Source organism: Manis javanica, chromosome 4, assembly GCF_040802235.1.
Source record: "Manis javanica isolate MJ-LG chromosome 4, MJ_LKY, whole genome shotgun sequence".
Taxonomy (NCBI): Eukaryota; Metazoa; Chordata; class Mammalia; order Pholidota; family Manidae; genus Manis; species Manis javanica.
This window is the reverse complement of record NC_133159.1, coordinates 109,228,438-109,252,401: the sequence shown is the minus strand read 5'-3', so window position 1 is coordinate 109,252,401 and position 23,964 is coordinate 109,228,438. Positions and strand designations below refer to the sequence as shown.

General features: G+C 48.0%; 1 protein-coding gene and 2 long non-coding RNA genes across 11 annotated transcripts in view; 1 reads left to right on the top strand and 2 right to left on the bottom strand.

Annotated features, from left to right (window-relative positions):
* Positions 1-206: 206 nt before the first annotated feature.
* CGN (cingulin) lies at positions 207-21,176 on the bottom strand. Of its 7 annotated transcripts, none has more exons than XM_017644799.3 (21): positions 21,036-21,175; positions 15,087-15,967; positions 14,274-14,374; positions 14,062-14,131; positions 13,866-13,961; positions 12,316-12,443; positions 11,525-11,657; positions 10,974-11,186; positions 10,409-10,557; positions 10,023-10,155; positions 7,835-8,035; positions 7,296-7,502; positions 6,636-6,893; positions 5,464-5,634; positions 4,765-4,926; positions 3,704-3,793; positions 3,202-3,285; positions 2,971-3,089; positions 2,545-2,653; positions 2,022-2,185; positions 207-1,742 (listed from the first exon to the last, which is right to left on the bottom strand). In XM_017644799.3, the coding sequence occupies exons 1-21, from the start codon at positions 21,157-21,159 to the stop codon at positions 1,670-1,672; spliced, it is 3,666 nt and encodes a 1,221-aa protein (XP_017500288.2). In that variant the 5' UTR covers positions 21,160-21,175; the 3' UTR covers positions 207-1,669. The 7 variants fall into 7 exon arrangements, 5 of the variants coding, with proteins under 5 accessions (XP_017500288.2, XP_017500286.2, XP_017500287.2 ...); XM_017644797.3 differs by having other exon boundaries at positions 207-1,722; XM_017644798.3 differs by having other exon boundaries at positions 207-1,722; positions 14,098-14,131.
* LOC108386765 (uncharacterized) lies at positions 18,574-23,964 on the top strand. 3 transcript variants are annotated; one of them, XR_001850631.3, is made up of 3 exons: positions 18,574-19,527; positions 22,163-22,274; positions 23,706-23,964. It is a non-coding gene; the product is annotated as an uncharacterized lncRNA (long non-coding RNA). The 3 variants fall into 3 exon arrangements; XR_012130366.1 differs by having other exon boundaries at positions 22,163-22,348; XR_012130367.1 differs by lacking the exon at positions 23,706-23,964 and adding an exon at positions 22,651-22,767.
* Positions 22,673-23,964, bottom strand: part of LOC140848985 (uncharacterized) — a 50,030-nt gene continuing 48,738 nt past the window's right edge. Inside the window, exon 4 of the long non-coding RNA XR_012130368.1 lies at positions 22,673-22,804. This is a non-coding gene — a long non-coding RNA (uncharacterized lncRNA). The remainder of the gene's footprint in view (positions 22,805-23,964) is intronic.

Genomic DNA, 23,964 nt, shown 5'->3' with positions numbered 1-23,964 from the left:
GAAGAGAATGGAGGTGCTGTACACTTCCAGGTTCCCTAGGTTCCATATGATCTGTTCTAAAGGGCCTCTAAGAGTGATGTAAAGAAAATTTTTAAATCCCAGCTTCAGCTTCTAAGTTGATAAAATGGTTAAACAGTTAAAATGGTTTCTTCATAAAATGTGGACCTCCAAATGTGCCAGGAAAAAAGAATAAGACAAATGAAGGATTTCAGTATAGATATATAATTTTAATATTTAATTTAAAATAAAATCAAGGCTGGATTGGTTTGGAAGGAAATATCTGATTTACATAACAGGAATTATTTTTTAATCATGAAATTATAAGTCATTGGTGAGAACAGGCTTCATCCTTCCCGAGGGTCCTTACAGAGTCTGCTTAGCAAATAAGGGAGGTGAATCATCTCCCTTACCTCCTCCCCACCAGGACTTGGTTCTCCCCAAAAACCCAAAGGAGGAATAAATCCTCCATCATCTTTTCCCATTTCTACCAAGAGCCAGCTGCCAGCCCCAGGCAGTAAGCCATGTATCAGGCCCAAGCTCCTGATATAATGAAGGTCCCTCAGATCCCTGCTGAGATTGGGCACATCTGGTCAGAGACACCATGAGGAAGACCTTTGCTTCCCAACCTTGTGTAGACAGCTGTCAGTGTTTCCAGGTGTAACCATTTTATAAACTCATCCATAGCCACAAGAGAAAGGAGGAAGGATGGAAACCCTGAACAAAACCAAGCCCCACCAACTTATGACAGCCTTCCCAAAGGCCCTTCCCCTAGGAGCTTATCAGCAAAGAGGCCAGTAGCTCTCTCAACCACTCAATGGGGCTGCAAGGAACGCAGAGGGCCCCAACTGGGGAATGGCTGGTCCTTGGAGAGGTATGAATGTGCAGGTATGAACAGCAAGAAGAGCATCCATATCTCCTCACCCTAGCCAAGGCACTGAATGGGAAGAAGGAAGGTAGGAATGGTGATAATGGGAAGGGATGGTGGAGGGATCCCTTGGATCCACTGGCATGGGGAAGACAAAAAAATATATAGGAATGGAGGGGCGTGGGGAATACCCCATGAGACCCATGGCTGTGCAAAGATGAGCATCTAAGAACTGGGTAGAGCCATGCCAGCATGTCCACTACCCATAATGTTCCCCTCACCCTGATCCAGAGAGAGAGGAAAACAGTTTGTAGGAGTCAAGGCAGCAAAATCACACAGAGTATTTCCCTGAGCCTGAGGATTAAGGGCTAAAGAAATAAAGCTTTATATACATGGCAATTTCTGTCCCTTCCTACCCTGATCAATCCCCTTCAGCCTATATGCTGATCATTCTGCCTCTGTGAGGGATGGGTCAGCACTTAAGGGAAGGGCTCAGCTGGCCTAAAATAACTACTCCTCCAGAGGAAAGGGAAAGTCTGTCTACCAAGCTTAGCACTGATGCTTTTTTATCACCATCACTCACACACCCTTCCCTGTCTTAGGTCTGAATAATTGGGTCCCCCACAGGAATGAGGAATCTGAGGCTTTGCAGGGCAGAGCAGGGCTGGCCAGGAAAGGCCTCAGGTATGGTTTCTGGGCCCTTGTGGACCATGAGCTAACAGGAGCTGGTCTGCAGGTTGCTTTCCGTGAGCAGTGATGCAATGGAGGAAGGATCATATACACTGTCGAATTCCTCATCTGAGCTCAGCCCTTCATGTTGGAGGGTCGACTCAGCAGCTGAACGTGAAGCTTTGCGCCTGAGTCAGAGAGAGGAATACTGGTAATAGAGGGAAATAGAAAGATTGAGATAGATACTCTTCATATTAAGGAAACTCAATTCTTCTAAGTCCTAAAACTACTCACAAGATCCCTCACCAATCAAGAGATTTGTGGAAATGGGGAATGAGATACTAGAAGATAATCATACTGGCTTCTAGCCAGGAATGAATGACTATGAATTCTCATCTTAGAGATACTCCTTCTCTTGCTCAGGAGAGCCCATTCCTTTCCTGCTCTACTATCCCAATGGATCAGGGAGCAGAAGAGTAGCCCATACCAGGAGTCCTTCTCTAGGGCTTTGATCCGGGCTTGGAGCTGTTCATTGACCTCATGCTGCTCCTCCAGCTCACGCTGGGCCTTCTTCCTCAGGCCATCCAGTCGCTCAATTTCCTCTTCTGCTTCATCCACCTGCCGCTTCAAAGCCTTCACCCTCAGGCTTAGCTGGGCAAGATACCAAGTCCCCACATTAGAAAAGCATCTGCTGCTACCATGACACACACCAACCTCACTAGCAACCTTGACAAAGGATCATTGCCCCCAGAAAAATATTATGACTATGGACAAGTTGCCTAACCTCATAGGTTTGTCCTAGGGATTAAATGAGTTAATACACATATAACACTTAGAAAGAGAACCTAACACATCATAGACCCTTAATACATGGGCTTCTTGTGACAGCTCTAATCCAGTCCCTTCAATCTAAACTCAGAAGACCTGTGAGGTGGAGCCTCCCTTGGCCTTCAAGAGACACACATTATAGACTTGCCATATGGTTACTTAGTGCCAGCTGCTGTCCTTACCTGGTCTTTCTGGTCATGGACATGCTGCCGCTCATCATCTATCTGGATGGACAGTTCTTTAACCCTCCGCTCCAGTTTTCGGTTGTTGGACTGCAGAACTGTCTTCTCCCTAAGAGGGTGGGGTGGGGGATGCCTATGGCCGTCACCATTTCTAAAGGAACCCAGGAACCCCAGCATGGCCCCTGCCTCCGAGGACTCCTCCCAGTCATAAGCCCCACCATCAGGCTGGGAAGGGTCCAAGGCGGACCCAAAGAACCTGGGAGATAGAGGTCATTCACATTTTAGAATTTCTGCAACTCTGCTCTCTATCAAGAGAAAAGGATCCCCTGACTATCAGGCCAAGTCGGCCAGGTCTAAGGCAGAAGATGAAGGGGGCCCCCGAGAAGAAAAGCCCAGAGGAAGAGAGGGAGGATGGGCTCATGTCACCTCTCTTCAGCCTGCAGCCGCTCCTGCAACCCCCGATTCTGGGATTCAAGCTGAGAAAGGCTGGCACTGGGCTTCTGGAAGCCTTCTGAGCTAACCAACCGGCTCTTCAAGTCCTTGTTCTGAGAGGGACAGGAAGCCTCTGTAGTTAGTACCCCACTTCCAATCCTTTCCATGGTCATTCTACCTTTCTTCTGGGGTCTAGCCCCAAAACTCTCCATTCCTTCCCCTCACCTGTCTCTCCAGAGAGATTTTGTCGCACTCCAGGTCCTGCCGTGCAGACCTCTCCTGCATGAGTTCTGACCTCAGCTGGTCCACCTAGTGGGGATGGGTGAGAGGAACCAGACTTGGGGAAGGCTAGTAATGAACCAGCAAGCTGAACCACGTAAGGCAGAGTAACTGTAGGATGCTCTCTGAATCCCCACAATTCCCAGGCAATAAGAAATCACAGCCTATTTAAATGGGAGGAGCCACAGAATTTAAATAGGGCCTCCTCAGTCACACCAAGATCTAGCATCCCTTCTGAATGGAAGCAGATCAGATCAGAGATAATTCCTTTCTCCACTAAAATTTCTCGCTTCTTTCTATCAGAGGAGACCTGCCAACCCTTTCTGAAGCAGAAGAAAGCCTAAAGTAGAGCCAGCCATGCACCAATTCTGCAGCCAGAGCTTTCCAGATTATTAAACATGGGATGGTGGAGTTGTTTTTTGAGGATGAGGGGTAAGGAAGGGGTTACCTGGTCCCGTCCACGATTCATCCGGTCAGTCAGCAGCTCCACAGTGTTCCTCTCCTCGTCTAACTCTGCCTCCAGCTGTGAGACCTTTTCCTGTGGCAGAGGGACAACAGGTTAATTCTGTTCCAAATTCTGGACACCAGAACACCAAACTCCAACCAGAACCCTCAAAGCCCAGCCTCCACAGACTTTCCCTTTAACCTGTTGGTCCGTAGAGCCACCACGGAGCTAGCCCCCTCTGCTGACAGGTACAGCATCAAGGGGAAAGGGTGGGGCCTGCTCTGGTCTTGGCCACTTTGCAGGATGACAAGCCCCAGAATCTATTCCTCACTGGGATAGCCCTATTATCCTGATGGGAAAACAGACAGAAAACAAAGTGCCTAAGCCAAGGGTGAGTTGAAAAGTGCTGAAACTGAAGTGTACAGGCTGGGGAAGCATACTTGAGCCAGGCAGTACCTTTTTGAGACTGAGTAAGGGCTCTGGGGCCAGATTGCCTGGTTTGAAAATCACATCTACCACTTCTTAGCAAAGGGTCATGGACAAGCTGCTTAACCTCTGTCTCAATTTTCCTTATCTATAAAATGAGAAAAGTATCCAAAGGTTATTCTAAGGATTGAATGGGTCTTAAGTGCCACACTGCATAATATACATCACGGCCACTATTGCTGCTATTATTGCTAATACAGCAAACTAAAGGCTCCTGTTCACTCTGCAGGGAGACACAGCAGCTCAGCCCTAGCCAGCTGTTTCAAGGCAGACAATTCAGGGCTAGAAGTGCAGTGTTACCATTATTTTCCAAATGTATAGAAGAAGCCAGAAATCCAAATCTTTATATAACTTTCCAAGTTTTATATAACATCTCTAACTTTCTAAATTTTGGCAACTGATTCAACATGGCTTAAAACACTGTAGTCAAACAAAACCCATCAGCTGTAGGCTACCAGTTTCAAATTCTAGTATAAAGGCTCAGAGCATCCTGGCTCCTCTCCCCACAGAATTCCCACCTGTGTCAGAGCCCAGCACCGCCTCCCACCCCTCACCCTGCGCCCGGGCAATGTGCTCACCTCAAGGCCCTTGAGTTGCCGGGTCCTGTCATCCTGGGAGCGCTTTTTGTTCTCTGCCTCTTGCTCCAGCCCCTGCAGTCGCTGGACCAGCAGCTCTTTGTCCAGTCGGGCTGTGTCCCAATCAGCCTGGGATGCCTGCAGGGCCTGCCGCAGCCTCTGGCTCTGTGCAGAAGGGAAAAATGCAGTATCCCAGAGAAATAAGGTGAGAGTTGAGCAGGCAGAGCAGTCCACCCCTGCAGGGAGAAGTAGTTTATCACTGACATTCTTTAGAACTGCCAGAGCCTGGTGATAATAAAAAGCAAACTGACTTTCAGTCTATTTATGTTTTAAAATTCTCTACACAAATTAGAATCACCTGAGAAGTTTTTAGACTACTGAATCCTGGGTCCCAGCACTAGGGATTATGAATTAAGTAGTACAGGGTGCAGCTAGGGTATTGGGATTTTAAAAAATCTGCCCAGGTGACTATACTGTGCAGCAAAGTTTGAAAATCACTGCTCTACACACAATGCATTCACTCTTGTCTGTACCCAGGGTGGACAACTGCCCCTTTCCTCACCCACTTCAGTATATCCCTTGAAGCGGTCAGACATAAACCTGGGTACCAGGATCCCTCGGCCACAGGCTTAGTTCAGAGCAATGATCTTCAACCCAAAGACACTGGGAGGGTTCCCACCTTCCTGCCATTTAGGCTCCTACCTCTTCCTGAAGCCGGCCCAGCCCCCCAGAGGCCTTCTCAGCCTCACTGGCCCACTCCTTGGCCTGGCGCTGGGCATCTGCTACTTCCCGCCGAGCCTTTTCCTTGTAATCCTCCAGCTGGGCCTGGAGCTGCTGCAGGCCTTTCTTGGAGTCGTTCCCAATCTGCTCCAGCTGAGACAGAGAGAAAAGGGCGTTTTCGGCACTGCATCTCTTTAACAAGTGCTTCTGTTCCTTCTCTGGGCCCAGATTCCCAAGACTCAACCAGAACTACCTCTCTGCCAAAGCAGCCCTCTCTTGCTTTTTCCTGGGCCTAGGTCCTGTAGTAGGGTATGGCTAGTAATAACCCAGACTGCATGGGTTCAAATTCTACCTCTACCACTTATTAGCAGTGTGACATACGCAGCTTACTTATTCTCTGTGTCTCAGTTCCCCATCTGTAAAATGGGATAATAACAGTCCTACACCACAAATTGTTGTGAGAATTACCTTAATTATGTAAAGTACTTACAACAGTGCCTGATACAAACTAAACTATAATGACCATATTTCAGCAAACCCAAGATGCCGATGATTATATGTCACTAAGAAAGAAAAATCTGCCAGCTGAACTATACCATACTATCAATTATAAAACACAAATTAATTTCAGAGATGACAGAATGTGCATTTTAGAATTGAAATACATTAGGTGTTCGCTCTACTTTTATAAAATAAGAGATTAGGAGAACCTCCCCCCCCCAAAATCATCTACTGCCTTTTCTTCCTTTCTCTTCCCCTCCTCCAAATATAAAATTTCTACCAAGAAAATTCCTGTGTTTAGGTCTTATAGATATCTAAGGAGGGATTAAAGATCTCTCCTTTCTCTACCTCAAACATAAAATTCTACCAATGAAGATACTTGTGCTTAGGTCTTATAGACTTCTAAAGGAGAATCTCAGGAGTCTTCACCAAGGTTCAAGATCATAAAGAAATGGCATATGAGGAAAAGGGCAAAAACAGAGGGGAGATAGGAAGGGTGCCACTCGTTGAGGATTTGGTCTTGGCCTCCCCAGCAATGGACTTGAAGAAAGCAAATACCACACATCCTGACCCCCTGTCCCACCCTCGCCCCCAAGACAAGCTTCTGTAAGAGTCGGGCCTCTTCCGAAGAGCCCAGGCCACCCTGTGCCCACCTCCTTGTTCAGTCGGTCCACCGTCCCATTCAGCAAACGCTTCTGTTCCTCTAGCTCGGCCTTCCCCCGCCGGAGAGCCTCCTGCTGCTTCCCCTCCTCCTCCAGGGCTCTGCTCAGTGCCTGCTGCTCCTGCCCCAGATGGGCCAGTCCACGCTGGGCCTCCTCCAGCCGCGCCTCAAGGGCCCGCTTGGCAGCTGCCAGGCTCCCCTCCTCTTCCTGAGCTGCATTCAGGGCCCCCTGTAGCTGCTGTTTTTCTGTCTGGGAGAGGGGCAAGGTAAGGGGGGTGGAGCAAGATGGAGTAAGCAAAGTTTGGGCTCAAGCTCTGGGGAGGTGAGTAGATGGGAGGGAGTAGTAAGAGATATTTATGAAAAAGGCAGGCAATGAAAACAGACTCAGAGAAACCAGAAGAAATCAAGACATGGAGACCAAGTGAATGGTGGGAGATAAGAGACAAAAATACCAGGGCAAAGGCTGAGACATTCACACCAAAGCACAATCCAGGAAATAAACCCAAGGTTAAGAAAGGGTTGGAAAGACAAACAAAAGCATACTAAGAGCAAAATAAAACCGATGGCTGAGTATTTAGCTGGGGAGTGGATAGCCAGGGATGAGAGGAGAGAGGGCCTGCAGGAAACGACAGATGTTGGCAGGAGGACTCACCTCTAGCCGCTGCACCTTGTCCCGAAGTCGCGCCTCCGCCACTTCCCCGCCCTCCGCCAGGCCTCGTGCCTCCTTCAGCTGCTGCTCCAGACCCAGGATGTGCCGTCGGAACTGGTCGTTTTCCTCCTGGGTCTCTCGAAGCGTCGTTTCCACGGCTGCCCGACGCTGCCCCAGCACCGCCGCCTGCGCCTCTGCGGCCATCTGAGCCTGCGCGGTTCAAGGAGCAGCGGCTCAGACCCCAGGGCTCCGAGGTCACTGACTACTCCCAGGGAAGCCACCCCAGAGCATGCTCACAAGACCCAGACTTCAAGAGGGGCAGTGCTGCCAGCCAGGTTTCCCATCCCTACAGAGATGCAATGAGTGTCACATTGTACAGCCCCACCTCCCCCGTTAAATCCTGGGTGTTTTTAACCATACACCCAGAACTAAGGATTTGGTCTGTACATACCCATGATAGGTAATTTTCCACGCCCTCTGGCTCCTCAGCCCTCCAGACCCCTCAGCCTCCACCTCCTAAGCCCTGTGCCCACTCCCCTTGCCTTGGAAGCCTCTTCACAGTCCTGTCTCAGTTGCTGGAGAGTCTTTTGTAGCTGGAGGTTCTGCTGTTCCAGCTCCCGGCCTCGATCGGCCTCAACCTTCAGCTGCTTCTCTAACTCCCGCTCCCGCTGTCGCCTAGACACCTCCTGGCTCTGCCGCTCTGCCTGCAGCTCCTTCAGGTGTTCCTGTGTCTGGCACAGCTCCTTGAAGGAAAGGGTAATGGTAAAAGGGCAGAGAGAGGCAGCCTGGGATACCAGAATATGAAGAACCTGGAACTCTCTGTACATTGCTGGGGGAATGTAAAATGGTGTGGCTATTTGGGAAAGTGGTTTGGCAGTTTCTCAAAGCTAACCACTGAGTTACCATATGACTCAGCAATTCCATTCCTAGGTATATACACAAGAGAGAAAACATGTTCACAAAAAAACACAAACATGATTGTTCACGGTAGCATTATTCATTATAGCTAAAATATAGAAATGACCCAAATGTCCACCAACTGATGAACAAAAATGTGGTATATCCATATAATGGAATATTATTCTGCCATAAAATGTAATGAAATATGGATACTTGCTACAACATGGGTAAACCTTAAAAAATATTATACTATGCAAAAGAAACCAGACATGAAAGGCCATATATTACAGTAATCCAATATATATCCAGAACAGGCAAATCCATGGAGACAGAAATCTGGCTGCCAGCAGGTAGGGAGAGTGACTGCCAATGGATACAAGGTTCTTTTGGGGGGTGATAAAAATGTTCTGTAATTAGATAGTGGTGATAGTTGAATAACTTTGTGAATGTACTAAAAACCATTAAATTACACAATTTCAATGGGTGAATTTCATAGTATGTGAAACTAATCTCCATAACAAAAAAAACTAGTATGAGAGTACAGCCAGATTAGCTATTTAAAAAAAAAAAATTGGTTGAAAAACAAAATACATGACATAATGGTAGTGTTGCTCTGATTTCTTTTTTAAAAAATTAAAATATGAGTTCTGCTTCTAATTCTTTAGATATTAGCCACTTCTGAAATTCAGAAAGTACCATAATTAGGCTGAAAGATTACATAATCTAAAGATTACAAGTTCACTAAATCAATTAATAAGGTGAAGAGACTTGAAACTATCCTTGATACTTCTTATACTCTCAGTATAGTAAAAATGTAAGAGTATTTTTCATTTCACAACTACCAAAGTATATTTGGTTAACATTTATTTCTCCACCAAATAATTCTGTGTAAGCTCAGGCTTTTGTTTATCTGGAAAATCATCATTTAGAGTTATATTTCTTTACTTATTTAAAAATATGATTCCCTTGATTAGTGACAAAGGCATGAAGAACAGGTTGATTAATTAATACTTGTTAACTGAGCACCTACTGCATATCCAGCACAGTGAATCAAAGAAATGTAGACCTATAAGGGTCCTTAGGAAGCCATCAACGCCAGTTCCCTATAATTAATGAAACTATTTTCTAAGCTTCTTAATCACCCAAAATAATAAATTGCTTTTTTTGTTCTTCATGAACTAAAAAACCAGGAATATGAAGAAATTATTTATGTGTTTACTTCAGTTTTATGACCTTATAACTGATAAAATATCCATGCATGTTAAAACATTTAATTCCCTGTGTCTAGATACTATAATGTCTAGGCAGCCTTCAAATTACACTTTGGGTTCCCTTATAGGTCAGTTGGCTATACAAGTACTCCAGTCCACGTGACAACACTTCTCACTTAAGTAAATAAACTGATATTCTAACTGTAAATGTTTGTTTCATAAATGTAGTTGAGTCTCACCTGAGAGACAGCGCAACTCTTGCTATCTGACCAAACACCATGCTTGCAAAAGTGACCCTGGAGTTTCACAAATCCACCTAAATGCTTCTAGTCATGAGGTCTTAGGAGGCAGCCAGCAGCCTCTGGCTATAACCCAACCTGGCCACTGAGAGGTCTTTCCACTAGAAACTTCCATACTCAATTAGAGCAGCCCAGCTGGATTAAAAAGAAGGGGCTGCTTTGAGGTCTTCGTATTCCCAGCTGGGAAGAGGTAAGGCTGAGCAAAACGGGGCTTGAAAACCAAGCACATGAGAGACAGCCACACTAGTGTGGAGGCTCTTAGATAGGTGAGGGAGGTGCCCATCACCCCAGTCTGCCCTCATGCCCCAACCTCCAAGTACCTTCTTGAGCTCCTCCACCTGGTGAGCAGCCACAGCCCCAGCTCGGGCCTGCCCTAATTCCCTCTGCAAGACCTCTATCTTCTCCCCAAGCTCCTCTTCCATCTCCTCCTTCTCCATCCGCAGCTGTAGGAGTCTGAGCCCAGCGAAGTGAATAAGAGGGAAAGGGAAAGGGAACAAGGTGAGGCCACCCACCTGGGAGAATAGGACAATGTAAACCACCTCCCTGGAGGCCAATACACTGGGTACCCACTCACAGGAGAAACAAAGGTGGATATAGAGAAGGACAATTTGAGAAATGGGAGAGTCAAGAGCAGAGCATGAGTAGAAAGGAAGTGGGATATAAGAATCACGCGCAAGTATTTCTGAGAGAAGGACAGGGTCCTCACTCCTGCTTGGCGGCTTTAAGCTCTTCCTTATTCTTCTGGAACATGCTCTGCCAATGCCCTGTCTCCTCTGAGGTCTCCTCCAGCTCCCTCTGCAGCCCTCGCACCAGGGCTGACATCTTCTGCCTCTCAGCTTCCAATGCTGCGTGGTCCTAGGGAAGGGGAGAGTTGGGGACCAGGAAGCTCAGAGGAAAGAGCTCACTCCCAAGCAAAGTGTGTAGAAGGGAAGGCTCAGGCCCAGAGGGCATCATGACAGCTGCACAACCTGACACCCCAGGGGTGACACCTGGGGCAATGCCAGCTAGCAGAAGGCTCTCTCTCCAAGTCATGGTCCACCCCCTGTCATCTACAAGAAGTCTCCCCAAGTTATCTCCCCACGGAACCTCTGGCTTGCACTTCCTCCCTCTGCCCTTGTAGATTTTCTGATCAAAATTTTCATTATAACTCACCTATGTCTTTGAGGGAGAGTTCCGGTTACGATCATGAAAACACCAAAAATACCAAGACCTCAAAACAGCCCCTTCTCTGGGGGTGCTCTCTTCCCCCAGCCCCTGCTCTTGTCACATGCCTGGGTTGCATCTTGCATGCTCCGTCGAAGCTGCTCTGCATCTCGCTGGTACTGCTGCCGAACATGCTCCACCTCCTGGTCACGGGAGGCCACCTCCTCCTTCAGGGCCCCCTTCAGAGCTATCAGCTCTCGCTCCCGCAGCCTCAGCTGCTCCTCTATCCGCTGTTTCCCCTCCAAAACCTCTTCTAGAAGCTCCCGGGTCTCTAACAGGTCCTGGGGAAAGTGAAGGTAGAAGTACAAATGTGGCCAGATTGGGATGCATCTGTCCATTCGCTCATTCAGTCAATCAAAAAATATTTATTGAGTACTTGTATCTGTGTTAGGCATGGTACCGGGTGCTCTCTGCCCTCCAAGATGCCTGGTTAGGATACGTGAAACCCACCATTCTGGGCTCTACCCCACCCCACTACTGAATCTGTCTGAAAGTACACTAAGGGGTACCCATAATCAACTACCTGCTCCCTATACTCTGGGGAAATTGCAGGTGAGCCAACTTCAGGAAGATCTAGCTGAAAGGAAGAACAGACTGGGTTCCCAACCCTGCTCCCTACCTTCATTAGCATCTCCTTAGCAGGCTCAGAAGCCCGGGCTTGTTTCAACTTGTCCTGCAGCTCCACCACCTGGGTCTCCAGCCCGTGCCGTGCCCTTTCACCCTGGTCCAGGAGGAGCTTCATATTCTGGAGCCTAATAATGAATAACAGGTAACTTCATTGAGCGCTATGTGTCAAGCAGTTTTCTAAGCCCTTTACATATACTAATTCGTTTAAACCTCCTTCGAGTCTTTGTTCAAATCTTAATGAGGCCTCCCCTGACTACCTTACTTAATTAATACTGTAACCTGCCACCCCTACAACCAGGCCCTCTTGACCTGCTTTAATCTATTCTACTCATCACCTACTCACATGTTACAAACTTACTTATGGAATGTCTATTGTTTACTGTCTGTTGCACTCACTAGAAACTACCCTTCTGGAGAGCAGGATTCTTCATCTGCACAGTTCACTGACACCCCAGGAATCTAGATCAGTGCCTGCCGCACAGTATTCATTGCAAAAACATCTGCTGAATAATTGAATCCTCACCATGATCCTGTGACATAGATACTATAAACTCCACTTTACAGATTAAGAACCTGAGACACAGAGGCAAACCTAAGGAGCTAACTTGTGCACTATCACCATTACCAAGAAAGAAGGTAAAAAGAAAGGTCCTCTCTTTATACCATCTCTGTCTGCTCCTATTAGCTTCTGGAAATGTCCCTGTGTGTCCCTCAGCCCTGAGGGCAGCCTCTAACTGTGACCCAGCCCTCCAGCAGCCACAGGTCACCATCAGCTGCACTCACTCCTTGGTGCTCTGCTGGGCCTCCCCATTCCTCCTCTCCAGCAGCTCCTGCAGCCGGCAGCACTCCTCTGCCTTCTCCTCCAGCTGCCGTTCCAGCCTGGCCCAGGATGGCTCTAGCTTCTGCCGCTTCTGGAAAAGTAAAGCAGGTGGAGAGTTAAGGAAAGCCTCTCAGAAGGACCAGGAATAATGGAAATGTCTAACAGTTACTGATACTCACTATGTGATAGGCACTCTACTAGGGACCTCATGCATACTATCTGCATTGAATCCTCTTAACAAGCCTTGGTGCTTGTGGTGGTTCAAAATATGTCCACAAATTCTTAGACATTCCTTCCAAAAAGTGAAGCCTCTCCCCTTGAGTATGGGCTGAACTTAGAGACTCTCTCTAACAAACAGAAAAAGGGGAAAGTGGAGTATAGCTTCTGAGACGGTCGTAAAAAGGCACTGCAGCTTCCGCCTACCTTCTCTCTTGGATCCCTCCCTCTGGGAGCAGGCAGCTGCCACCTTGTGAGGACACTCTAGCAGCCCTGTGCAGAGGTCCGCATAACAAGGCACTGAGGCTGCTGACCAACAGGCACTGATGAAGCCATTTTAGAGGCAGATCTTCCAACTCCCAGTCAAGTTTTCTAACGACTATAGCCCCAGCCAATATCTTGACTAAAACCTCATAACAGATCCTGAGCCAGAATGACCAGCTAAACTGGGCCCTCAAAGGTGTTTGTTTAAGCTGGTAAATTTTGAGGTTATTTGTTACAAAGCAATAGGCAAATCAATACAGTAACATTACTATCCCCACTTTACACTTTAGGAAACAGAAGTTTAGAAAACCTAAAGAACTTGCCCAAGGTCAGTGTATTCAGCCAAAAAGTAAGGGTACCAGGATTTGAACTCAGTTTGACTCCACAGCCTACCACTTAACCAGTACACTACATGGCTTTCCAGGAAACAAAGGGAGTTACAGTCTGATACTCACTGAGAGAACTACATATAAAGCAATAATAAGAGAGGTGGAAGTAGTATTTTTTTAAAAAGTGCATAGGCTTTACATAAGACCAACGTGAACTTTAACATTCCTTCTCTGCAACTTACTATCTTACGTAATTCACTGAACCTTTCTGATCTTCAATTTTCTCATCATAAAAGGGTCTCTGATGCCTACTTTACAGAACTGCTATAATTTTATGTATTACCTAGGACAGTACCTACAACAAAAATTATTCTCAGTGAATGACAGCTACTAATTACTGCCATCATGATTAAAAGAACTGAAATAAGTAATTTGCTCAAGACTTACACAGCCAGTGAATGGCAGAACCAAGATGGGAACTACTAAAGGAAAAGGAACAGAAAGTAGGTAGGCCCATGCTGAATGCGTTCTTTCTCTCTGAGCCTCCGAGAGCCCCAGAAGTCCTTACTGAGACTAGCACACATTCTTATCTCTCACCTCCCAGGTCAAACAGGTGCTTGTTCCATCGCTTGGAAGAGCCAACCCAAGCCAAGGTCTCTCCCCTGTGGTCTTCCAACCCTCCTGCACCTCTAATCTGACCTCACCTTCATCTCTTCGTCCAGCTTCTGCTGCAGCTCTTCCACTTTTTGGGTGAGTTCGCCCTGCCCTGCCAGGGTCTTAGCAGAAACAGGAGAAGCCACCTGCCAGAGACACAGGGGGAAAGAAGTGAATCCCCATCCAGATCCTGAGGCCCAAAAGGCCCAAACCCTGACCCTTGCTCCTGGTGAGAAGGCCACTCACCACCAGAAGCTGCATCTGCTCCAAGACCAAACTGACCTTTCTCCTTACAGAGATTTCACTTTCTGAGTTTCTGGAGGATACAAGGACAGAAGCAAAGATTAGGAGAGGAAAACAGCTGAACACGAGGGAAGGAGGGGTTGATAGCAGGGAAGAAAGGAAACAAAGCTAGAAGGGAGGTGAGTGGCTCCACTGCTGGGCAGGCCCCCACTTACCCCTCCCTCAGGATGCCATAGATGGTGGCTTTCACATGGTCCACACTGCCTGGTGGGGCTGCCTCCTGCTGGTCTCGGAGAAGATCTGGAGTTGATTTGAACTGCAAAAATGTAAACCCAAAGAAGTAGGATGAATAAGCCTGGAGCACTGGGGGGGTTTGGATGGAGTAGGAGTGGCAGTCGGGAGACAGGCCCTTCAAGCACAGTGCACAAGCCTGAAGTGGGCTGAAGAGGCAAAACTGCTGAGGCCTAAGCGACAGGCCGGGGAGAGCTCCAAGTAGGATACACTTCCAACTCTTGTTGCAAACCAGATTTTCCTCAACCAGTTGTAAGCTGTCACAAGTTATTGTCACTCATGACGGTTAATGTAGTAGAATTTGTAAATGATTTTCTTTTAGAATGGGTTTAACTTTGTCTCAGAGTAAAGTCACTCCTCCACTCACTTGCATTCCTGAGTGGGAGACAAAGGTGGGAGTCTTAGCAAGAGCATCAGAGAGCCACTCCTATCCTCCAAGCCTGCCTTACAGAGGCCATAGACCTAATAAATGCTAGTGACTGAAGCGCAGTTAATGGTCAAGCAATGACAAGTAATTCTTATGAAGGGTGACTTCATAGTTCTATTTCCTTTAGAATCTTGCCCACAGAAATATCTTGTATGTGTGAATATCATCTATTAAGTGGAGGGATAAAGTGGAGAACAAAAGGTAGAGACTTTCTGCCTTAGGTTATTTGACTCAGCAAGGGACCCCAGGGCTGGTAGGTCCCAGTGAGAAGGGGCCAGAGGTTGGAAGTCACAGAGAGGTGGGATCTGACCTGCAGCATGGCAGGGTCCTGTGCTCTCCCCGCTGGCTCTTCAGAACTCTGAAGAACCCAGTCCTGGGTCTGACGTGAACGGCTAAAGCTACTGAGAGGGCCCTGGATCTGGGCTGGCTGTTTCAATCTGCCCACATGGTGGTCATGCTTTGCACTACGGGTCCAGTGGTTCGGTGACTGGCGCTCCCGTTCCTGAAGGGTGTCTCGAGGAAGCCGACTGTCCAGGCTCTGGCTCCGCTTGCGTTGTTCAGGGGGCAGCGTCCTCGTGCGGCGGCCAGTCCGGCCCTGGGCCTGACCCCCATGGTGACTGTCAAACTTGTTGATGAGTGAGTCCACTGAAGACAGGGGAGCAGTGTCAATGGTGCTCCCACTGGAGGCTCCTTGGTGGGCTAGCTCCCGCAGGCTGGTGCTCCTGTCATTTGGACCCAGGGGGGCAGGGACTGCCAATGAGGCCTGGGACTGTGAGCGGAGTAGCCTTCCTTTCCTGCAGGCCCCCGGCTCCTCATGAGACATGCTGCCCTGCAAGGGGGCAGGAGCCTCCTTGGCCCAAGGGAAGGAACTCTCAGGGAGTTCTGAATCAGAACTCAAAGTTCCTGGGGCCCCTCTATTGTTGGCCCCTTTGATTTGGACCCCAAAAGAATCACCACCTTTCTCCCCACTGTTGAGTACCACAAAGGGCTGCCCAGCAATGCCCTGCACACGCACAGCAACCCCATAGGTACTGGCTCTTGCACTCTTAGTTGGACGTTGCCCACTACGACGCAGGGTGCCCATCTCTGCATCACCCACTGGCTCTGTGATGAAGCGAATTTGGACTCCATGGTCTACAGGGCCCCAGGGCTCAGCCATGGTGGATGCCTGCTTCATGTGTGGGACAGGTCCTAGAAGATGAAGAAAAGAGACAGACCGAAGTAGAAACTCAGAAACCTTAACCTGCCCAACTTTTGTGTGGTTTATGGCCTTGTCTGTTCTTTCTGGTAGAACAGTAGTTTTCATACTTTATCTGAGCAGCAGAAGCACCCAAAGGGCCTTTTAAAGCACAGATTACCTGACCCTACCCCATTTTCTGATTTAGTAACTCTGGGGTGGGGCCTGAGAATTCACACTTTTAACAAGTTCCCAGGTAACGCTGATTCAGCTGATCATTCCACACTTTGAGATCTACTGACCTAGAAAAATCCATTTACTGATACAGTACTGGGGAACTTGGCTTTGTCAAGAGTTTAAAGATTTTGCTTGATCTTCACACATACCCATAAACCACCATGAGCCTCCACCCACCCCTGGAAGGCAGAACCCAAGCCTCCCTAACAGACACCTCCATCCCAAGGGAGAACAGGAGGCCTCTACTCCCGGATCTCGTTTAAAATACAGAAGATCGCCAAGGTTTGCCATCCCATTTCTGGGAGAATACTCAAGAAACTGATAGCAGTGATGCCTCTGGGTTAGGGGAACTGAGGGCTGAGGACAGAGATGGGAGAGTGACTGTCTTTCTACTGTATTTCTTTGAATTTGGAACCATGTAGATGTATTGCCTATTCAAGAGAAAACTTAATAACATTCTAAGGTTGCCAGTCCAAGCAGCCCCAGGACAGGCAGCTCTGTCCCACCTGAGGGCCAGAACCAAGGCCACCCACAGGCCAGCTCCCCAGATCAGAGCTAGCAGCTGGAATGTATGCCAGGTATACTCTGGCTCCAGGAACTCAGGGAGGAAAGGTTCTCTTCCAAGCAAATAAAAAATCCAGCTTTCCCACCCCTTCTGCTAATCTCCACCAGAGCCTAGCACCAGACTGGGAGAGGAGCCTCTGATGTGCCAGACAGAGACACAAACATACCCTTGTTCGACCTCCCAATGGAGCTCTGAGCCAAGGAAGCTTGGCAAGGCCCCTTTCAAGGGTTGTAGAAGTGCCAGGAAGCCCAGGAAATTGGGGTGAGAAGGGAATGGGGAAAGGGGCTGAGAACAGGTGAAACAGGTCTTGGTGAAGGAAACAGCCTCCTGTTGGAGCAAGAGCATTCCTAGCATTCCCAACCCTTCTCCTGAGAAAGGAACAGGGAGGGAGGAGCACAATGTTGAGACTCCATTCAAGAAAATGATGCAAGCAATGAACCCTCCGTTCAGGAGACAGCCCACCCAGACTTCCACAGAATCTGTTCACCCTGAACCAGAGGACCCTGTCCTTCCACTTAGGCATTGCATAGGACTTTAACCAACCTCTGACTGAGGTACTACAAACAGCAGGATATTTAGTTGGCAGGCTCCTGTGTTAGAATTGAAGTAAGCAATGGGAACAGAAAAGAAGTTAGTTACAAGGCAGAGGGGTAAGTTCTCTAAACCACTCATCTAGTAGAAAAGGCAGTGGACTAGAGTCAAGATCTGGTTTGGAATCCTAGCCCTGCTCTTCACTTGATTATATATAACCTTGGGCAAATCACGAATTTTCTGAGCCTCAGTTTTTAATCTGTAAAATCGGTATAATGATAATACCTCATGAGGTGATTACCTATGAGAATTTGACAATAACATGAGTGTAAACAACTGTAAAAATTCTACCAAGTTATGCACTTTAGATTGTTGCAATTTACTTAGGTTCCACTTTAATAAAAAGAGGGAAAATGACAAGACATTAAACGTGAACATACCTAAAAGCACATGCCTGTCACAAAGCTGACAACAAATGTTATCCTGCGCATACATTACTCCTTCAAAAAGAATTTCCTGGCTGCACCTGGTTCACAGAAGAATGTCACTTCTTCAGAGAAGCCTTCCCAACCACCATCTCCCACAAACTACATCAGAATCACGTTATGTGTTCTATAGTTGTCCTTCAGTGAATTTGCTTGTTTATTTTTATATATTTATGAGGGTGATGATTTGTTTCTTGTCTGTCTCTCCCACTAGATTATAAACTCCTGGAGGGCAAAGACCATGGCTCTCAGCTGACCTCTGTGTCCCCAGGGCCTGGCATATGGTAGATGTCGATAAATACTTGTTAAAAATTGTATCCTGAACCAAGGCAGACTACTACAGCAGAGGGGAGACAGGCCCCAGGATGCCTCACAGTCATTTCTCATTTGCCCTAGCAACAGGACCTCTTCCTGGCCTGCACTCCCTGCCCTACTCAGTCATAATTTTGGAACCAGATGTGCCTAGATTGCCAGCTCTCGGAAGTCACATGATTTATTCAAGATGCAGCCCTACCATGTCAGTACATCTACCAATCTGCCAGACCCAGGTCAAGGAGATCCCAGGGTAGGCTTAGCAGAGTACACAGACCCTCGCTCCACCCAAGAACAAGGCAGCATTAAGCACACACCCAGGTCCCAATGACTCCTTAGCCTCAATCACCTTCATTCCCAGGACATGTGGGTCAGGGGCCAGGAGGGCTGGAGAGATCTTTGGGGTGGGTCAGAAAGCAGGGCTTTAAATGATTCAACATGGTAAACCCGAAACCTACCTGCCTTCAGTTACAAGGCACAATGGGGCGGGGCCAGCGGAGCAGGGCAGCTCCAAGGACTTGAGTAAGCCCCAGGGGCAGGTAAACAGTACTTTAGCACCAGGCAACATAAGAGTCCAGAGGCTTAGCTCTCACCCGGTGCCTGGCCCTGCTTTTCCCTCCCCTGGTATGTACCCTGGTCACTCCTCCCCAACTGTACTCTGGTAAGGGACCAGGCCATAAGTTAATTCAGCTTCATCTGCCTGCCTCTGCCACTCCTGCCTGCAAGGAGGAGGACACTCTGCACCTGTGCCAGACAGCCACTTTCCCGAGTTATTCATTAGCCTGCCCTGCCCCAATTCCATCACCTCTGGCCTAGCCGTAAGCAGTTGGCTTCCAACTAGAAGTGGCAGGGTCTCTGGACTCAGGGAAGAAGTCAGGGTAGGGTGGTTTCTGTTGTGCAGAGGAAAAACTGATATCCAGCGGGTCCAGCAATATGCTCAATGCTATGTAATTGGCAGATTTAGAAAATGGGAGAATTAGAGATATCAAGATTAGTCTCCCCTCAGAAAGCAAATGGTCAAGATAGAAAGGACAGCTCAGTGACCTTAATCATTCAGCTCCCATTTTCTCATAAAGAGTTACAAAGATAAGAAGGTTCCCTGAGGATCCAAAAAGAAGCCCCCCCCCCCCAAGTGGACTCCTGGCTTGGTCCACTGAAAACACCGAAACCTGAGAGCCAGGCTAGAGCTGCTTGGCCGGTGGAGAAACAAACACAGTGAGGAACTGGGCCCCTGCAAACTGGCTGGACTGGTTTGAGAGCCAAGGGGAAGCGGGAAGGCCAAGGAGGCTACACTAGCAGCTTATAAAGCAGACCTGAGAAATTCCACACTATAGAGGAGGCAGGGGGCAAAACCATGGGCAGGGACTCTGTCCAACCTAGATGTCCAGGCCAATGCTCTGAAGGAAGCAGAAGGTGGAGAGGGAACAGATGCACAAAGAACCTGGTGAGTGACTGGCCAGTGTGTGACAGGAACTTGGTCTCCCTCTATCCCTCCCTCTCAAGTTCCCAAAGTTGCATTCCCAATCCCACATTTGTCTTCGTTGCCTCCCAAGCATGAAGAGAAGCAGTCTGCCCCCTTTCCACCTCCCACAGTGGCGATGGCAAGCAGGTCAGTCTGGGGAAAGCACAAAGGGTTCTAGGAAGCTAGAATCCTTTTAGGTTAGGCAAATCTCTGGGTAAGCAGTCCCTTACGGCCAGCCCCCAAAATACCAAATATCAAGGATGAAAGAAGAGGCACAGAGGCATGTGTAGGCAGACTGTCAACAATATAGTGGTTGCTAATTATTTCCTAATTACAACAACTTTCTTCAGGCAGGGCATCAAAGGGTCAGCTAAGGCTGGCTCTGGTTCCCTTACCTGCCTAAGGCAAGGAAATCTGCTCAGAAGTTTTTTCTGGGCCCCAGTGTGTGCCTCTCATCCAGCCTGGAGACTTGGAGGTGCTAACTCCCCTAGTCCTGTGGTCTCCTGAGGAGTCCTGCCTATTTCCTGCACCACTGGTGCCCGCTGCCTGTCAGCCATCATGATCCAGCAGTCAGGAGTGCCTGGTGGGGTTTCAGGGAGTAATAAGTATCTTCTGAGAGGCATCAGAGAAATTGGTTAGGCTCCCAAACCTCACCCAATGGCCCCATCTAGAACCACAGAAGGAAGTATGTGTGCTTGGGGGGAGGGTTTAGCCCCCAAAAAGAGGCCCTTTTACAAAGAAGTATTTCTACATGTTTTGTAGACCTAGGGATCTATGCTTCATCATGTCCCTCTCTTGGAGAGCACTCTCTCAAGAGGAAGAAGGAAAAATTCTCCTTGGCATGAAAGCAGAGGACACAAACTAAAAGCCTTAAAACATTTCACACCTAGTAAAGAAATGGGGGTGTCCTCTTGTTCTGCCCCTCAGTTTCTCTTATTTGCAACTGTCTTCAGCTGTAGGTGAATGGTTAGGGAAAGATTCCACACCTCAGAGCCATCTCAAAGCCAGAAGAAAGGTGTACAAGACAGTTCAGACTGGCAGACCCTGGCAAGAACCTCGCGGAAACAGTGCCTCTCCATGCCCTTCCCCCTATGTCTCCGAACCTCAGACAGTTCTCTTCGCCCACCTGAGACTAACCCCTTCCCCGCACCAACCAAGAAATTCTTGTCTCCAAGAGAAATTCTGCTCCTGGGACCGGAGGCTGACCTCCAGAGACATCCTGGCCCTGAAGCAGTTTCGTACCCTGGGAATAGTCTTAGAGCCCAGTACCCCTCACCTACTACCTTCCCCGGCACCTGCATCTGGCACCTTAGAATAGGAGCCAGCTCTCACTCGGTACTCCCACCCTTCCTTGACCTCCCCTGCTCCTCTCCCCAACTCAGCACCTGTACCCAGCAGTTGGGTATCTCTGACCGCCTGGACCTCCGACCCCAGGGCTACACCTGAGGGCCCGCTTGCCTCTGAGGTGCCCTAGCACTCGGGTCACTCACCCCAGCCAGGCTCGGCGCTCCGGGTTCGGGCTCGGGCTCGGGCTCGCGCTCCGGCAGGGCAGCACGCGCGGCGCCCGGGCCCTCCCACTCTGTCCGTCGGCGTCCCCCTTTCTTTCTCCCCCATCCAACCTGTTACTCCCCTCCGGAGCTCCACCCCCATTGGCCGCCCCATCCGCCCCGCCTTACCCTTCCTCCGGTTGGTCCGTTTCCCGCGAGGGGTGGGGCCGCCGCCGCAGGGACTCGGACCCGGAGTCGCCAACCGGTGGGCGGGAGGAGCGGTCACGTGGGCGGGCCGTGGAGCGCCGGGGACTGGGCGGCGGCGAGGGGTCCGGGAGGCCATCTTGGGTGCGGAGTGGTCTGCCGCCCGTGGCTGCTTCCCCCCTGAGTATCTTCCGGTCTCAGGTGTTCTCTGCGGGACCTGTGTCCAGACCCCCTTCTGTCCCTCACCTACTCCTCATAAACCGAATCACTCTTCTGTCGCTTTCTGCAGAAGATAGCTCCCGGTCCCCCGACGTCAGACCCTCCAGCACTTCACCTCGTCTCCCTCTTCCCCCACCTGATCCAGAACCCCAACCCTGGGTTCTCTTCCCCTATCACCCTGCCTCCACACATTTTCCAGCCTGGTACCTTTTTCTCCGTATTACTTACCACCTTCCAAATTATATCATTTTAAAAATATTAATCGTTTAGCTCTCGTCCTATGCTAAGCTCCACGAGGGAAAGGATCTCGTTTCGTTCGCTGCCATCCCAAACGCCTACAACAAGGACAGGCACATATTAGGGGCATAATAAATATTGGTTGAATGAATGGGAATGGGGGACATAATTTTACAATGAATAGAAATGCCCCTCATTCTAAACAGAAGGGGATTCAAGCCTCAACTGTAAATATAGGTTAGAGTTTAGCCTTTCAAGGACGGGGGAATTGAGCCGTCCCAGAAGAATAAAATCAGTGGTGTTCAACAATCTACAGGCACTCTGCTGAAACACTAGCTTTGTTAACCTTAAAGCTGGCTTCCTAGATTTTAACCATTGAGATATATTTTTAAAAGAGCCTGATTTAACTAACATTGCTAGACTCTGGATATTGTTCTCACTTATTTAATAAATACTGTGTATCTATTTAGGTTTGAAGAAGAACCTTAAACGCAGCTGACAATCTGGTCTTATCTAAAGCTCATTTCCTCCCCGACCCCAACTCGCGCAGTCCTTCGTCCTTCGTCCTTCGTCCTTCGGAAGGTAGATGTGGAGATCTGGAGGGTAAAGTCCACCTACATAGCCTTAGCTGGGATGCATTCCAAGGGAAGCTTTATGTAAGGATGAGAGTCATCAACCAGCCCGTGCCCTGGGGAGGGACAGCAGAGTAAGGTGCAGGGGTGGGGGTCCTAAGAGGAAGTGTCCCTCCTGGACCGAGTCATCTCCAGACCACTGGGGTGGTTCTTTAAACAGATTTTTTTGAAAGGTGAGATTGTTTAACTGACCCAAATATTGAAAATGTGGAAACGCCTAAACTCTCCTGGGTAACACCTTCACAATTAGGCTACTTAGTGTATTTGTAGTAAATACAAAGATAAGTTAATAAAGGAGACACCCCACCCCTGCACTCTGAACACAGATTACAAGGAAAAACCAGGAAGCCTCTGAGTCACAGTCATCGTCATCATCGTCACCTGTTCCTCAAGGAAGCACTCAGTCTCACAGGGACACTAGCATCTGGCACAGGCAGCAAAGGTGACACCAAGGTCTTTTCCAGAGTTTGTGGTCCTCTCCTGAAGAAATGTTGCAATTTGGCAAAATTAGCCAGTTTATAAATATGTCAAAGGTAAAATATTACAGCACATATACAGGAAGAAGAAATAAATTGCATTGATACATATTCAAGAGGATAATTTTATTTCCATGGAATGGTATAAAAGAGAAAGTTCTAGATAACTTGGAGGTTTCATCAAAGTGAATTTGGAGCTAAATTCCTGACCTACAATTTTTTCCTAAATTCATCAAGACTTTGACCATCACCACTAACAACTCTGCTATAACTGTTATCCAAAGATCACCTGTTAACCTGTGGCCAATACCTAAATGGAGCAGCAGGGAGGGCACACAGGAAAAGTAAAGATAAATAACTGAGAGGAGGTGATGTTATTGCAAGACTGAAAGGACAGGGGATATAAGGGATCTTGGGAGGATTTAGAAAAGAAAGAGTATAATAAAATAACTTTGGAACTTGCATGTTGGAGAATTAGGTAGGACACACACACACACACACACACACACACAATCTAGCCACACCTGGAAATGAAGCTTAGAAGAGAAATTAGGGATACAGACAGATCCAGAGATCATCCTTATATATGTAAACATTTGCAAGAGGACCAAAGAACAAATCTTGAGAAATATGGGACAGATGGGGAAAAAACAAAAACCAGTAATGGAGTATTTAGAGAAGTAGGTGAAAAAGTTCATGGAAGAGAGTTGTCTGAGCAGAAGAAACTGGAATTTGGCATTTAGAAGTTAGGGTTGATCTTCCAGATGTCAGTTTCAGCAGCGTCGTAAACCCTCAGCTCAGACTGCAATAAAAGTATATCAAGGGAATGGAAAAAGTTATCTTGACTTAAAGGAAAACAGGGTGAATGAAAAGAAAAGTTTTATGTTTGTTTTGTCTTGTTTTAGGAAGGAGAAACTTGGTTATATTTTTGGAATAAACCAGAAAAGTGAGCAAGATTCACAGATGAGAGAGAGAACAGAGAAAGCGTGGACCTAGAGGAGAAGGTCGAGTCTGGAGTTTAGATTGCAAGGCCGAGTGTGGAGTCAGGAGTCAAGGAAGGCAAGTCGGATAACTTCAATTCACCAGATTTCACCAGCTTTCTCAAGCCTTGTTTATGAGCACTTCATTTTTAAATAGCAGTAATAACATGTAATTATACTAATG

Coding starts and splice junctions, on each gene's coding strand:
- CGN (XM_017644797.3), bottom strand. CDS start 21,159: ATGGGGGAGAAAGAAAGGGGGACGCCGACGGACAGAGTGGGAGGGCCC. Junction 8,036..10,022: donor AGGTGGAGGAGCTCAAGAAG/GTACTTGGAGGT, acceptor CTTTCCTTCAAG/GAGCTGTGCCAGACACAGGA. Junction 4,927..5,463: donor TGGGCCGGCTTCAGGAAGAG/GTAGGAGCCTAA, acceptor CCTTCTGCACAG/AGCCAGAGGCTGCGGCAGGC.